The sequence below is a fragment of the Muscardinus avellanarius genome, assembly GCF_963383645.1.
Source record: "Muscardinus avellanarius genome assembly, chromosome: 7".
Classification (NCBI taxonomy): domain Eukaryota; kingdom Metazoa; phylum Chordata; class Mammalia; order Rodentia; family Gliridae; genus Muscardinus; species Muscardinus avellanarius.
This window is the reverse complement of record NC_137793.1, coordinates 24,176,893-24,192,137: the sequence shown is the minus strand read 5'-3', so window position 1 is coordinate 24,192,137 and position 15,245 is coordinate 24,176,893. Positions and strand designations below refer to the sequence as shown.

Here is a 15,245-nt window from a genome sequence, read left to right as displayed (position 1 = left end):
CGCTTCCTTCTGTAGTACCCAGTGTATGGTATGGCATTATCCTGGCCACTCGGTGCCGTCTCATTTAACACCCCAACAGCGTATCATTAGGCCCATTTTATGGAAGAGAAGCCTTGGAGCGGCACCAAAACTGGTATGGCATCTGGCAGCTGTTAAGCGGCTGAGCCGGTCTGAAGCCAGGTCGGTGTGACTCCAGGCTGAGTAACAGAGAACACTTAGACAAAGGTGGATTCTGAGTCCTTGGGGCCCCACAGCCCTCTGAGAAAGCCCGGCCCAAGGGTGCCCAGAGCTGTGGCCCTCCCAGTGTGTCAACTGCAGGAACTTGGAGAGGCTGGGAAGGGAACCCTCTTCCTGGGAGCAGGCAGGCTGTGTCCCCGGGGCAGAGCTGCCACGGAGTGAGGCCAGCAGCTATATCCCTGCCTCTTAGAGCACGAGGGGCAAACAGGTGAGCCTCAGGATGAGGCACGCCCAGGGCACACAGCCCACCCCTGCACCTGGTTAGCAGGGACACTGGGCTACATGCCCCAGAGGGCTTCCTGGAAGAGGCGGCACTGATGCCAGGATCTGGAGGAAAGCCAGGAGTGGGTCAGGCAGCCCATGGGGTCCTGGGCAGCAGACAGAGGTCACATGGGCCCTGGAAGGGAGGCAGCCAGGCTGGGGAAGAGGGAGAATCAGTGAGGGAGGCGAGGATGGGCTCTGCTGGGGGTCCAAGCCGCAGCGGGCAGCAGAAGGCAACCGGACTCTCCTCCGTGGTCCCTGGTTACTGAGCAAGCCCTTCAAGCGTTGCACACTTAGAGCTTTCCCTTCTATGGGGCGTCACAGCTTCGTCTCAGCTTTGCGTGCAATTACTCCATGAACGTTCACCTTCCCCTCTAGACCAGAAGCTCCACGTGTGCAGGGACCACACCTGGCTCCCAAGTGTGTGCAGGACCCAGCACACAGTAAGTGCTCAATAAATATCTCTTGGGTGGGAGATGGACAGCTGATGGACAGCAGGCCCTGCGCTAAGCTTCACACGTCTAACAAGCGCAGAGCTCCTCCACACTGGTGACGGAGGGTGGGGCGCCTGCTGTGCTTCCGTCTGGCGCCTGCACGTGCGCGTTCATTGCTGGGGACACATAGCTGGTGTATGCATAAAACGATGAAGAGGAGCTGGTTGAGAAGCAGAGCTTCCAACAAGTGGCCCCAAGCGGCAGCATCTCCTCGTGCCCGGAGGACAGAGGTACCAGTGACAACGCCCTGGCACACCCACTCCTGGCTGTGCCGCCTGAGTGTCCCTGCTCACCTGTAGTGTGTCCCCGAAGGACAGCTTGTGGATGATGTGCGTCATGTCCGGGTTCTGTGGCTGGGCTGTGGCACTGTGTGTGGACACATGGAAGTTACCCGGGACCTGGGGAGAAATGCAGGTTTTAGGAATATGGCTGACAGCCCCAGGGGTGGGATGCAGGAGCCGCATAATCCAGGCACTGGGTGGGCACTGGAGTCAGAGCACCTGGGCGTGGGGCCTGATTTGAACTGCTCCAGCTGTGTGGTTTGGAGGAGCCATTCACCTCTCTGAGCTGGGAATTCCTCATCTGTTGAGCGGGTACTAAAAGTAGCTACATGAGGGGGATCTGGGACCAGCTGGTGCCAGAAGAGGCATGAGGTCCCCACGAGGCAGCTGGCATGAAGCCAGGGCTCAGGACCGGGGGGTGGGGGGGGGATTCCCGACAGTCTCCACAGGGTGGGGCTGTGGGCCCCGAGACAGGCTGGGGGTGGGCTTGGAGTACACAGACAAACAGGGTCCCTGTGACCTCCAAGCCAAGGTCACTACCTACCCAAGGTAGCCGCATCGCCATCCACAGGATGCGGTGACCTCTTTTCTCCCCTGGCCTCAAGGCCCCTGCAGAGCCCCACCTGTGGGACACTGGGTGGGCATCTAAGGACCGCGTGACGCTGATGGAGCGAATTGCTATGGGCGGATGATCCTTCTGTCACCCCTGCTGGTCAACAGAAGGCCCCTTCCTCTCAGCACTCCCTCTGGAGCCCTGGGCATCCCAGGATCTCTTCCCCTCTCAGCTAACATCCAGGCCACCTGGAAACCCTCCCTGCCGACCTACCTCCAGCCATCGCTGCCCCTGGTCAAGGCTCCTCTGGACGGAGGGAGAATCATTGCTGGGCCCGGCGCCCACCCTTGCCTCCACCCAGCTTGGCCTTCACCAAGGAGATGGGGAAGAATGTTTTAACTCTGCGTTTGACCTTGTCACACTTGACCCCAAACCCCGCAAGGCTTGGGTTCTCAGCCCACCAAGGCGGGGGTGTGGCTCACCTCCCCAGGACCCGCGTCTTGGAGGCTTTGTCCTGAGTATGGTGCTGTGGGAGGTGTCGGGACCTCTAAGAGGCAGGCCCAGCAGGACCTTAGGTCTCGGGACACTGGCCTCTGAGGGGATGGATGTAGCTGCCGTGGACCCTGCTTAGCTCCTTGGAACACTTCTGTTGGTGTGTTGTAACTATACATCATGGTGAGGTTCCAATGATGTATTCATACCCGCACCCAGCATCTGGCGTGTTTCCCTCCCTGTCCAACTCCCTCCCTCCCTCCTCCTTCCTCCCTCCCTCCGCCAGGTAGTAATGACTTCACATATGAACATAATGTTAAACTGTTCCCTTCCTCAAGCCTCATTTTTTCCCCCTCCCTCTGATTACTTCTTGAAAGAGGGTTATAAAAAGAGCAAAGCCTGGTATGGTGGTACCTGCCTGTAATCCCTGTACTTGGGAGGCAGAGACAGAGGATTTGCAGGTTCAAGGCCAGCCTCAGCATCTTAGTGAGACCCTGTTTCAAAATAACAAGTAAAAGCCAGCCGTGGTGGCACGTGCTTGTAGTCCCAGTACTTGGGAGGATGGCAGGTTTGCAGCCGGCCTTAGCGACTTAGTGAGGTCCTCTGTGACTTAGTGAGACCCTGTTTCAAAATAAAGAATAAAAAAGGGCTGGGGGTATATCTCAGAGGTAGAATGGCTTTCAGTTCAATTATACACACACACACACACACACACACACACACACACCCCCACGTAGAAAGAGCTGGGGGAGTCAGGCGTGGTAGCGAACACTTGTAATTCCAGTACTTGGGAGGCTAAGACAGGAGGATCACAGGTTCGTGACCAGCCTCAGCTACTTAGGGCTGGGGTGTAGTTCAGAGGTAGAACCCCCCTGGGTTCCATCCCAAGTATGTATGTGTGTACACACACACACACACACACACACACACACACACACACACACGACTGACCAGTCCCTCATTCTGTCTCTTGTCTCTCCTGTCTCTTGCACACACGCCCGTCATGGGATGCCGACCACCATGAATCCTCATCTGAAGCTAAATTGATGGGGCTGCCCAATCCAGGGACCCTAGCTTCCAGGCTGAGCTAAACAAACCTCTTTCTCTATAGTGACCCAGCCTCAGGTATTTCAATATAGCAATGGAAAAGCAGGCTCCTAGAGAGTCCAAGTCCATATCCTGTGTGTTATGCCGGCCACTGGCCACTCACTTGGCCCTGGCCTCTCCTCCTCAGCTCCCACCTGTCCACCCTGCTGACCTCTGGCCTGTGCCAGAAACACACCCCAGCACGGCCCTCCTTGGGGCTGTGTGCCTGCCAGCTCTTCCCGGAAGCCTCTTCTGTGAGCCTCTGCGCACCTCCTTTACTCCTTTTACCTCGCAGAAGGGCCCTTCCTGTCTGCCGGCCCTCACCCCAAACCCCATGCCTGCTACAGTGCGCACCTGCGCTCTTCCGCTCATCTCATCCCTGTGTCCTCTCCTGCCAGAATGAGCTCCCTGAGGGCAGGGCCGCGTCTGCTCAATTTCCGGCTGTGCCCCTCGGATTCCGACTCAGCACCCGCTCAATAGATACTTATGGGTGAATGAGTGCCACTTCATGGTTTGACCCGGCATCTGATAATTCCCACTATACAGAAAAGAAAACTGAGGCTTGGAGCTCTGAAGAAACCCACCGGGTCACTGGTTAAGAGCTGCAGCGTGCACTTCTTAACTGCTCCTTCCTTCCTCCCATGGACCCATTTCTCCCTGAACCCTGGGCTGGTGCTGCAAGGAGCCAGCCAGTCCTTCCAGCTAGAAGACCTAGATGTGAACCTGGTTTTGGGGAGCCCCTGCAGGGTCCACCCTGGCCCACAGGGGTGCACAGATCCCCGCTGCTGGGGCTCAAGGGTGTTCAAGGAGGGCTTCCAAGGGGAGAGACTGCCCTGGGATAGGCCCTGAAGACAGGTCTGCCTTCCTCAGGACGACGGAGAGAGGCCTCTGGACGGGGGAGCAGCTTCAGCATGTGAAAGGCCTAGGAGAGTTTGGAATTGTTGAGCCCCAAATACAGAGGGGCAGTGGGGGGTACAGAAGGAAACGAAGAAGCAGTAAGAGGGAGCTGGGCGTGGTGGCGCACGCTTGTAATCCCAGCATTCGGGAGGTTGAGACCGGAGGAATCGCGGTTCGCGGACAGCCTCAGCTACTTAGCGAGGCCCTTTCGCAACCGAGACCCTGTTTCAAAAAATAAAAAGACTTAAAAATAGGGCTGGGGGTATAGCTCAGAGGTAGAATGCCCCTGGGCTCCATCTCCAGTTCTGCAAAAAAATTTTAAAAAATAAAAATAAATAAATAAAAAGGGCTGGGGGTGCAGCTCAGAGGCAAAATGCCTCTGGGTAAATTGTGTTAAACTAATTTCCACTGCTATAAATAACACCTGGATACATTTTTATTTCAAAACCTTTATGAGGTTGGGGTGTAGCTCAGTGGTAAAGCACCTGCCTGGGGTGTATGAGGCCATTCTGAAACACACGCACACACGCACACACGCGCGCGCGCACCCCTCCCCCCTAGACTTTCTCTGGATATAGTTGAAGCGCAAGTCCCAGTTGTAGATCTCCCCAGGGAAAGAAACCCAGGGCCTCCCTGCATGTCCTTGCCGAGCTTTTCTATGCAGCAGGGCAGGAGGGAGGGGCTCAGGCTCCCCGAGCAGGGTGAGGGGTGAGGGCTGGCCCCAGGCACCTGCACCCCCTGCCACCCCCCTCCCCAAGGCTGTGACTCAGTAACCCACTCCCGCTCCACACCAAATCCATCACAGGCCGCTGACTCACCAGCACACGCTGGGCTCAAGAAGGAAAAGACGACGCTGCTGGAGCCTGTGACTTAGGCATCTACGTCAGTGTCTCGGATGATTTTAAAAATATATAGCTGGAGCCTGACCCACTCCCTCCCACATCCTCTGCGGGGCTGGGCGGTGAGACTGGGTGGCGAGTGAGTGCAGTCAGCTGGGGTTTGGGGTGGACAAGACTGCAGGTCAGGTGTGCACCTGGTGCCCAGAGATGGGCAGCTGCTTTCCTGGTCCTCAGGGAGAGCCATCACTGCTGGCTTCCTTTCCTGGCAGGTGGCTCCTGGGGACACGAGCCCTTAATGAGGGAGAGTGGGTGGCTGCAGGCCCCCAAGGGATTGAGGCAGAGGGCAGCCTAGCTGGGCCCTGGAGCTCAGGGGCTCCCTGGTCACAGAATTCATAAAAGGTGTGTTGACAGAGCCGCCACTGGCAGCCCAGCACCAGGCTGCTTGGGTTAGAGGTGGCTGTGTGGCCTGGAGCTGGCCTCTGGCCCCTCTGGGCTTGACTCTGGGGATTCTTACAAGGACCTCATGTGTGCAAAGGGCTTCTGTAAACCCAGTCGGTGGTGTCCAGAGCATGCGGCTGGCGGGACCCTCTGGCCAGAGAACCCCTGCTTCCTGCATGTCCTCCTCAGGCTGGACACTTGGCTGGACACGGGGCCAGCACAGGGGTGCTGCTCACTGCGCAGCCTCTGCTGTGTAACTACTTTACATATTCTGGTTTGGTTCCATCTCACCACCTGTGAGGCTGGAATTAACATTCCCTCTCAGTTTGCAGATGAGGAAACAGAATAAGAAACAAAAATGCTCAGAGGTCTTAATCAGTGCCCGGTGTAGCCAGGACTTTGAACATGGGTCTGCCTGGCCTCAAAAGAGCAAGTTCTGGTTCAGCCAGGTCCAGCTGGTGCCCTAACAGACCACCTGGGAGGCAGACAGCTACCAAGAGGTGGAAGCGTGTGGCCACTTGGCTGTTCCCTAGGCACTGGGCGTGTGAACCCGAATAAGGGGTCTCTTCTTGGACACCCTCTGGGCATGCATATTTTTTTTTTAGCCTAAGCAATAATACCTCCTGAGTGAAGACCCCCCACAGCTAAATGTGCAGGCATCCCCATCCATTTTCAACTGCCCCCCTTGGGGTGGGAATTGCCTAAACCTATTTCTGGGTCTCCTTGATCCTCCATCTCAGCACCCTTCACTTTAAAAATTTTTTTTTTTTTTTTTTTTTTTTTTTTTTTTTTTTTGGTACTAGGGGTTGAACCCAGGGGCATTTTACCTTCAAGCGACACCCACAGCCATTTTTTTTTTTTTTTTTTTTTTTTGGTGGTACTGGAGTTCCTGGAGGCCCTTCTACTTCTGGGCTACACTCCCACACCTATTTCCCATTTTGTACTTTTTTATTTGGAAACAGGGTCTCTTAAGCCAGTGCGGCTGGCTTTGAACCTGCGCGATCCTCCTGTCTCCGCCTCCCAAGCGTGGGGATTACAAGCGTGCGCCGCCACGCCCAGCTGATTTTTTTTACTTTTTACTTAGAAACAGGGTCTCACTAAATTGCTAAGGCTTGAAACTGCAATCCTCCTGGTCTCAGCCTCCCAAGTATGGTGTGCTATGATACCTAGTTACCCCTTCACAGCTGGATTTCCAAATTTACACATGTGCGTGTTTGGAGGTCTGTGTGTCGGCTGTATTTCCATTAGAGACGGTGAGTTCCACCATGTACAGGGACGTGGCTGTTTGTCCCTGCACTGCATCCCAGAGTGGAGCACACAGCAGTCTTCAACAGCACCGAGTTTGTGTAAATTATACAAGGGGGCACCAGGCGGAGGAAGTCTAAAATCCGATCCTCCCCTAGCAAGAGAAGGAGAGAAACAACAGCAGCTGCCCACACATCCTGGGGGATAAGTCGGTGAGAGCAGATGTGGAGGTGGAGCAAGGAGCATGCGCTGCCCAGCTTTCCTCTCCCCTCCAAGGCCACTCACTCCAATGATGGCCTGGATTCCATTTCTGCAGCAGCCAGTCTCTATGTCCTCCCAACCTCAGCTTCCTTGGGTCATTGTCTGTAGTACGCAGGTGCTCGGCCCTCCTCACCTGACCCCTCAACCTGCAGCATGGTGCTCTGGTTTTGCTCATATGGCCCCCCACAGCTCATGTGTTGGAAGCTGGTCCCTAGTGTGGCGAGGTTGGTGTTGGTAGGACCTGTAAGGTGGGGTCCGGTGAGAAAAGTCATAGAATATAAGCTCTAGTAGCCCTAGAACTTTCTCATCTAGTCACTGCATCTCCCCTGAGCCTGTGACAGACTTCAACAAGGAGGGTGGTCCATAAGAAAAAAAAAGTTTAATAAATGTGTATTAGCTCATTTAATCCTCAAAAAACTTAGCAGAGTGGACTCCCTACATTATTATTACCATCATATCCTCTACCTAAAGATGCAAAAACATGGGTCAAATCGCCCTGAGACTGGAGCCCAGAGCTCAGGCTATCAATCCTAAGGTCTTCTCACCAGCCACTGACTCCTCATGAGGGAACAGCAGCCCCTTCCTGAACCAGCCATCAGGGGCACTAAACCCTTGGGGAGCCGGGAACTACCCCCAGATTCTCAGAAGCAATTGCCAAGCCGTGGACCCCAAGGCTCAACTTGCCAGGCCCCCTGTCAAGGTGGAGTTAGGTGGGCACAAAGCCCCTGCCAGTGCCTGGGGTGGAGGGGCAGAGGGTGGGAGCAGGTAGGTGGCCCAGGCAGACTCAGTACCTTGTTGATGCTGAACTGCCCCTCGAAGCGGCAGCCGGCCCCATTGTTGAGCGGGATCTTCATGGAGTTGTCGATGTGGCCCACTTCGTGCCTGCCCATCTCATCCTGGATGTCCAGCCCGACCACTGCGAGGGCAAGAAGAGCAGAGTCACCTGCACTCTGGAGGACTGAGGGTGGGGACCAGTCCTGCCCCTTGACACCTCAGTTGATTTCTCTGGAAAATGGGGCTGATGATAACTAATCCTTCCACAGCCAATTATGAGGATGGAATAGTAAACAGGTGTGAAAATGCTCAGAACAAAAAATCATAGGTAGGAAGAGAAAAATGGTTGAATAAATGTAAGCACGGGGAGCGGTGGTACACGCCTGTCATCCAGGCCTCAGGAGGCTGAGACAGGAGGAGTGAAAGGTTTGAGGCTAGTCTTGGCAAATGAGCAGAAGTCAGCAACCTGATGAGACCCTGTTTCAAAATACAAAATAAAAAGGGCTTAGGGGTGTAGCACAGAGGTAGAATGCCTTTGGGTCAAATCCCCTGTGTAATATATATATATATATCTCCCTTGATCTTTTTATATAATAGTAAATAAATGAATGAGCACTATTAAACGCTCACGCTTAGCCCCTGAATCTCAGACTCCAGTCCCACTGGGTGATGGGGCTCAGTCATTCGCCCATTCATTCACATCCCTTCCTTCACCCGCCGTGTGCTCCCGTGAAAGCCTGTGCCCTGCCTAGGCACCAGGCAGGCATGAAGGGACAAGACAGGCCCTGCCCTGCAGGTGCCTGGGTGCTTTGTAGGCTCCTCGGTACATCAGGTAGGAAGGCTCTGGCCTGAGTCCCGGCCCTGACTCCAATGGGACCCTGTTCCCTCAGTGTGGCGTGGCTTCCCCATCTGTAAACTGGGCTGGCCAACACACCTACTGCACTCCCCCAAGATGGCCAAATGGAAGCAGGGAGAGACAGGATCTCTATAAACTATGGAAACAAGAAAATTTACCTGGCAGGAGTGCTCAAAGGAGGCTGGGACACGGAGAAAGAACTGCTGGAAGTTGATTCTAATGAGAGTCAATCATAGAAGGGAAAAATGGAGACAACCCGAGCCCCTCAGCGGGTGTGGGAGAGCGACGCATGGACGAGGACACTCACAGGTGCACTGAGTGTGGGAATGCTGTTGCTATAAGGCGAGGTCCAGCTCGGCCTGGCTTCAGACACATGCGTACCAACAACACGTGTGCACAAGGCCACTCGGGCGACCTTGTTTGAAATGGCGACAACTGGAAGCAACCCAAGTGCTGGCCAACAGCGCAGTGGTCACCGGGACAGTTCCCTCTGCCACGTCATACAGCAGGTACAAAGAACAGGCTAAGTCCGTCTGCGTGGAGAGGAGGCTCGGAGCCGGGTAGCGAAGCACCAGCCCTGGCACCTTGACAGGTTACCCGACATCTCTGTGTTTCTTCCTCTACTACAGGGTTGCTGTGAGCATTAAAGACACTTAAGGCAGCACTTGCAATGTGCCAGACACTCTTCTCTGTGCTTCAGTAAGAGCACACCCTCTGAATGTCCCTGTGGGGAAGATGATGTCACCAGCACAGAGACCCCACAGCTGTGAAACAAGAGAGCTAGGATTGGGAGCCTTGCTCTAAAGCCCACACCCTCCATGAAGATCCTTTTCACCTTGATGGGTTAACACAGGATGCAGGATGGGCCTGGCCAGAGTGAAGGCCCTGGTTGGAGTGAGGGCTAAATAAATGGCAACTGTTTTTATTTTACTAAGATTGTGAGTAATATAAAAGCAGCTCCAAGATACTAGCTGAAAAAAAAATTTTTTTAACTGCAGAAAAGTCCCATCATGTAGGGTCCCTGTTACATAAAAAATGAAATAACAGCCATGATAGAGTCATACCTCGATCTCCATGGAGGACTGGTTCCAAGATCCCCCTGGCTACCCAAATTTGAGTATGCTCAAGTCCCTTATATAAAGGGGACAGTATTTGAATATAACCCATACAACACATCCTCCTGTACGCTGCAAATCATTTCTAGATGACTTTTAATACCTAATAAAGTGTGAATGGCATATAAATAGCTGTTAAAATTTGGATCTTAAGTGTCCCCCCAAAATGCATGCTTAGTCCCTGGCTTGCTGCTATTGGGAGGTGGTGAAACCTTTGAAGGAGCTGGGGCCTAGTGGGAAGTACACTGGGACTTGCCCTTGAAGGGGATAGTTGTATCCCCATCCCTTCTCCATTTTCTCTTCTGCTTCCTGTCATGAGGTGCACAGCTCCGCTCCACCACACACCCCTCTATGACGTGCCACTGCAGGCCTCAAAGCAATGAGGCCGCTCTATCACAGGCTGCTACCTCCAAACCTGTGAGCTGAAACGTTTTCTCTCTGATATTTTACAGCAGGAGAGCTGACTACCATTTATAGTTTTATGCTGTATTGTTTAAGGAGAAGTAACAAGGAAAGAGTCTGTCAGTGCTCAGTACAGACACAATTTTCCCCAAAATACTTTCAGTCTATGATTGGCTGAATATGTGCATGCAGGTATAGAGGGTCAACAGTGTATATATCCCTCGCGTAGAGGTGGGAAAGGGCCCCCACTGCTGGAAGAGGTTTCCTTAGAAAACCTTGATGGAACACTGGAGAATTGTTGGGGTTGGGGTCTGGAGTGTCCCCCAAAAGCTCATGTGTTGAAGCCTGGAGCCCAATGTGGCAAGGTTCAGAGGTGGGCATGGCTTTGATGACTATATGTGCCTCCCTGTCCCTTCCTCTGTCTCTGTTTCTGGCTGGTGTGACTGTGTGTGTGTGTGTGTGTGTGTGTGTGTGTGTGTGTGTGTATGGTACTGGGGACTGAACCCAGGGGCATTCTACCTCCAAGTTATTCCTCCAGCCCTATTTTTTATTCTTTATTTTGAAACAGGTTCTAAGTTGTGGAGGGCCTCACCAAGTAGCTGAGGCTGGCCATGAACCTGCGAAGCTCCTGTCTCAGCCTCCCAAGTACTGGGATCACACGTGTGTGCCACCACACCTGGCTCTCTTGTTACTTATTTTGATCACAGTGATGAAAACGCTGATGAAAACATAAACAAGAAAAGGGGCACTTTTACGTCTTAACTTTTCTTATGTATTTTTGTATTTGGAATGTATGTCTTTAAAAATATTCTGTGGAAGTTGTGCAAAAAAGAATGTTGTTTTTAAGAGCAAGACAGGGAGGTTATACATGCAGCATGATCTCAGCTGTGCTCCAAGATGCATAAAAGGGAAGCCAAGAGGACGGAGTGATGTCAGCCTGTCTGTCAACAGCGAGTGTCGTCAGGTGGTGGAGTTATGGGTGATTTATTCTCTCTGCTTCTCTGAATTTTCCGAGGTACAATGATGAGTGTGCATTTCTGACTATGATAAAAATAAAATGTTCTTTTTGGTCCTGGGGATGAAACCCAAGGCCTTGTGCATGCAAGGCAAGAACTCTATCATGGAGCTACGCCCTAGCCCTGAAGGTCTTTTAAAGAAAAGTCATGGTGTAGTGGGAGCTGCTTGGGCTGAGGACGCTGGGCCATCCTGGGCCACGGCTCTGAGCTGGGACGGGTCTTGGAACCACAGCCCTTCCCTGTTCTACTGGTCTCTGTTCTCTGGTCTGACTAAAAATTTCCTTGCTCTAGAGACACAATCAGCTCCTGAAGAGGCTGCCAGATGAATTATTTTTCTGAGAGGAAGAGAAAAAATTTGTAAAATAAAAATAAATACAACTGCCCTATTTCAATAGGTTCCTTGGCTCAGGGCCTACTGTGAATCAAAAGTGTGATGTCATTGTCACCAGAAGCAGCAACAGAGCTGAATGTCTCTCTGTCTCTGGCCAGAGGTCAACTCAGCATCCTGCCTCCTGCCGTGCCCTTTATACTCATTCATGTTTTTAAACATGTGCAAAAGAGTTTTATTAATTTGTGAGGAAACCAATAAGGTTACAGTGGGTTTGAAGCAGAAGTTAAAGAGTAGACACGCACGTAGGCAAATGAGAAATGCTGACATGAACTCACTTACCCCAGGCAAGACTGATCAGCCAGGGCATCGACAGTCATGCCTCCAGACAGGCATGAGCATCACTAGGTTTTTTGTTTTTTTCTTTTTCCCCTAGAAGTTAACAAAGCTGAAAAAAAATAGCTTCACAATGATAAGCCACTGAGCCAGCTGGAAGAGTGTGCTAATCTAAAACTTGGTAATACTCCTTTACTTTCCATCCCAATGCCTTTCATAACTTTTCTCTGACATAGTATAGCCAAATCTCAAAGGCAGAGTGAATCTACAAGAGGGGCTGATCACAGAAGGCCAGTGGCCTATTGTGGCAAAATGTTCTGTGGCTCTCAGTGTTACCAAGGAACAATTCAGAAATCAAACTATTTCTACCAAAGAAATGTAGAAAATACGTATTCTTAAAGGAGCGTAATGGTATTTCTGAGGCAGAAAACATTCTCCCAAAGTGGATAAGGATAAAGACATAAATATGGGCTATAGATAAGTTCTGTGCACTTTAATAGAAGGAAGGGGCAGGAAGGGGAGAGGAGACTGCATCAGGCTACGTGTAGGAGGGCAGAGGCCAGCTAGAACCCCAAGCCCCAAGAGGACACCTGGATGCTCCCCAACAAATCTAGGACCATCTCATCAGATCCTCCTGACAATCTCAGACAATTTATATCATTAAGTCCATTTTGTAGAGGAGGAAACTGAGGTCACCTTAGCCAAGGTCACAGCTTTTATGAGCAAAGGAGCCAGGATCTGACTCCAAATCAGACTCTGAGTTTTGTTTTATAGGAACAACTTATTGTCTTGAGTAAAAGAGCCAAACAAAATAAGACTGAAGTAAAGGATAAGTTTCCCAATCCTTCCTATAACAGATGTCTTGGAGCCTTTTTCTGATGGGGCACACCTGGCTGCTGAAGGTGTGGGCTGCTTAGAGCCACACCCTTCTCCCAGCCAGTGCCCGGGGCTACTGGGAAACCTCCTTGCCCTGAGATGTTGGGGAGGTCACGTGACACCCACCATGTCCTTGCAGAACACCCTGCAGCCATTAGCCAAGGACAGGGATCTAACAGCCTGCCCCCATGGCTACCGTGTCCGGCATCACCCACACACCACCGCTCCCCATGGGGTCAGCTGAGGACTTCAGCCGAACACACTTTTGGCTTATTCTCTCGTCCTGGCTTGTCCTGCCTCTCTTCCTCCCTGGTAGTTTCCTGCTGTCAATAAACCATTTGCTAAGAATCTCAGGTTCTGCTACTAAGAAACAAGGCCCAAGAGCTTCTACCCATTTCCGCTAACACGGCCACTGCAGCAGTAAGCAATATGGGGAGTTTATTGTGTGTTTATTTCAGCAAATTTCCAGGCACGTGTGCACTCAACCACACACCCCCAGAAAGTGGGGGATACCACATGCAGCTGGTCCTGTCCTGCCTTTGCTGGAGGTGTGGCCGTGGGGAATACTCACGTTCACAGTGCAGGTTGGGTAAACTGATGTTCAGACTGACGTCAATTTTGCCCCCGCTGTCCTTGTCTGGGTCGTCCACATAGAGCTCGTTCACACTGAGGGAGACACAAGTATGGAAGCCTTTGCTGGAACCCCGGAAAGGTGGAGACACCCATCCTGGCCACAGGAGACAGCAGGGCAACCCCACATGGTGACCGCTGCTCGGATGACAGACCCCACTGGTATGAAGCCTGTGAGCGCTCTGCAAAAGCTACCTCATCGCCCAGAGAGAGGGGAGGCTGCTGGAAGGGAGAGAGTTGGGCGGAGGTGAGAGGGTAGCTTTCAGAGTCAGATTCCAGTTCAAGTCCTGGTTCTGGCACGTTATGCTCACCTCTTCAATGGACCCACCTGTTAGATGGGGATAATACTGCTCATTACTAATGGGTGGTTTGAACACTGAGATAGAACATACACAGTACCTCCCACCCAGCTGAGAAGCCAGGAATCCTGGGAGTGCATCCCTGTAGGACCCTAAGGTTGACTCAGGTTGGTGACACGACCAGATGGCTGTATTAGTTTCCCACAGCTGCTTTAACAAAACACAACAAAGTCAACAGTTTCAAACAACCTTAGAGAAGCCATCAGGCAACGGGGAAATCAGATGGGAGGCTGTGCAGTGGTCCAGGAAAGATGGCAGCATGGACCCCAGGGATGGAGATGGAGAGGAGGTGGGGATGCAAGATACAGTGTAGAACTTGCGGGGCTTGCTGATGGGCGGCACATGAGGTGGGCTGGAGATGCTGGCAGGTAGATGGCCACCTTTCTTTCTGGACCCATTTGTTAGGCTGGGAACCCTTGGAAGTGGAGCAGAGCTGTGGTGGGGAGGGAGGTGCTGAATGTTAGAGGCTGTATAGGGTTGAGATGTCTTAGAGCATCCCTCAGGAGCTGCCAAGTGGGTATTAGACAGCCCTGCCTGAACCCACTTCTGATTCCCAAATAGTTCCCCTCAAGGAGGGGGAAGCAGTCTAAAGGCTGGCCAAGGGCAGTAGAGGGGGTTGTAGTCCGTTTAAACATTTACTAGGATGGGGAAGGGGAGAGATTTGCCAATAGATACAGTCAGTTAACAGAAGTTCTGGTGCTCTATTGCATAGCAAGATGATTACAGTTAATAATAATTGATTCATTATAAATTAGCTAAGAGAAAATTTTAAATGTTCTCACCACAAAGAAATGATAAATATCTGAGGCAAAGGATATGCTAATTAGGCTGCTTTGATCATTCCACCAAGTATCAAAACAGCACCTTGTATCCCATAAACATAAAATAACTGTCAATTAAAAATAAAATAAAACTTAAACACATACTCACGCCCACACCCACACCCACACCCACTCTTATGAGGTCTCTGAGGTTCCATTCATAGGCTGTAAAATAAAAGACTTCCCTCACCAAACAACTAGGCTCCACCAGAGCCTTGTAAATGGCTGTGCCTTCGGGAAAGAATCAGTCCGGCAGGTAAGGGAACTTGGCGTTCACTAAAACCCCTCTTTGGGCCCTGTCACCTGGTGCGGCAGAGCTGGTCCTCAATTAATCAGGAACCATGCCTGAGTGTGTTTCTTTGTAGGGGCCACGAGGATATTCCTGGGGACATGACAGTCACAGATACAGCTTAGCCTTCACACTGTTGGAGCCCTGGCCCCTCAAGCTGGGGCAGCAGCAGGGGCAGGATGCTAATTAGGTAGGCCTACTATGTGCGTTCATGTTATCCTACTACTATCCTACCAGGAAACCAAGGTTCTGAGAGAGTGCATCCCATCTCCAAGGTCACAGAGCAGGAAATGGCTGAGCTAGAATCTTAACCCAGGTGCGTCTACACAACCCTGAGCTCACTACACAACACCTGCCCA

General features: G+C 52.0%; 1 protein-coding gene across 1 annotated transcript in view; it reads right to left on the bottom strand.

The window, feature by feature from the left end:
* ERGIC1 (endoplasmic reticulum-golgi intermediate compartment 1) overlaps nucleotides 1-15,245 on the bottom strand; it is a gene marked incomplete at both ends in the record, with an annotated part of 52,208 nt that overhangs the window by 19,120 nt on the left and 17,843 nt on the right. Inside the window, 3 exons of the mRNA XM_080698636.1 lie at nucleotides 1,286-1,390; nucleotides 7,876-8,000; nucleotides 13,359-13,453. Of these exons, the coding sequence (XP_080554762.1) occupies nucleotides 1,286-1,390; nucleotides 7,876-8,000; nucleotides 13,359-13,453 (325 nt within the window). The remainder of the gene's footprint in view (nucleotides 1-1,285; nucleotides 1,391-7,875; nucleotides 8,001-13,358; nucleotides 13,454-15,245) is intronic.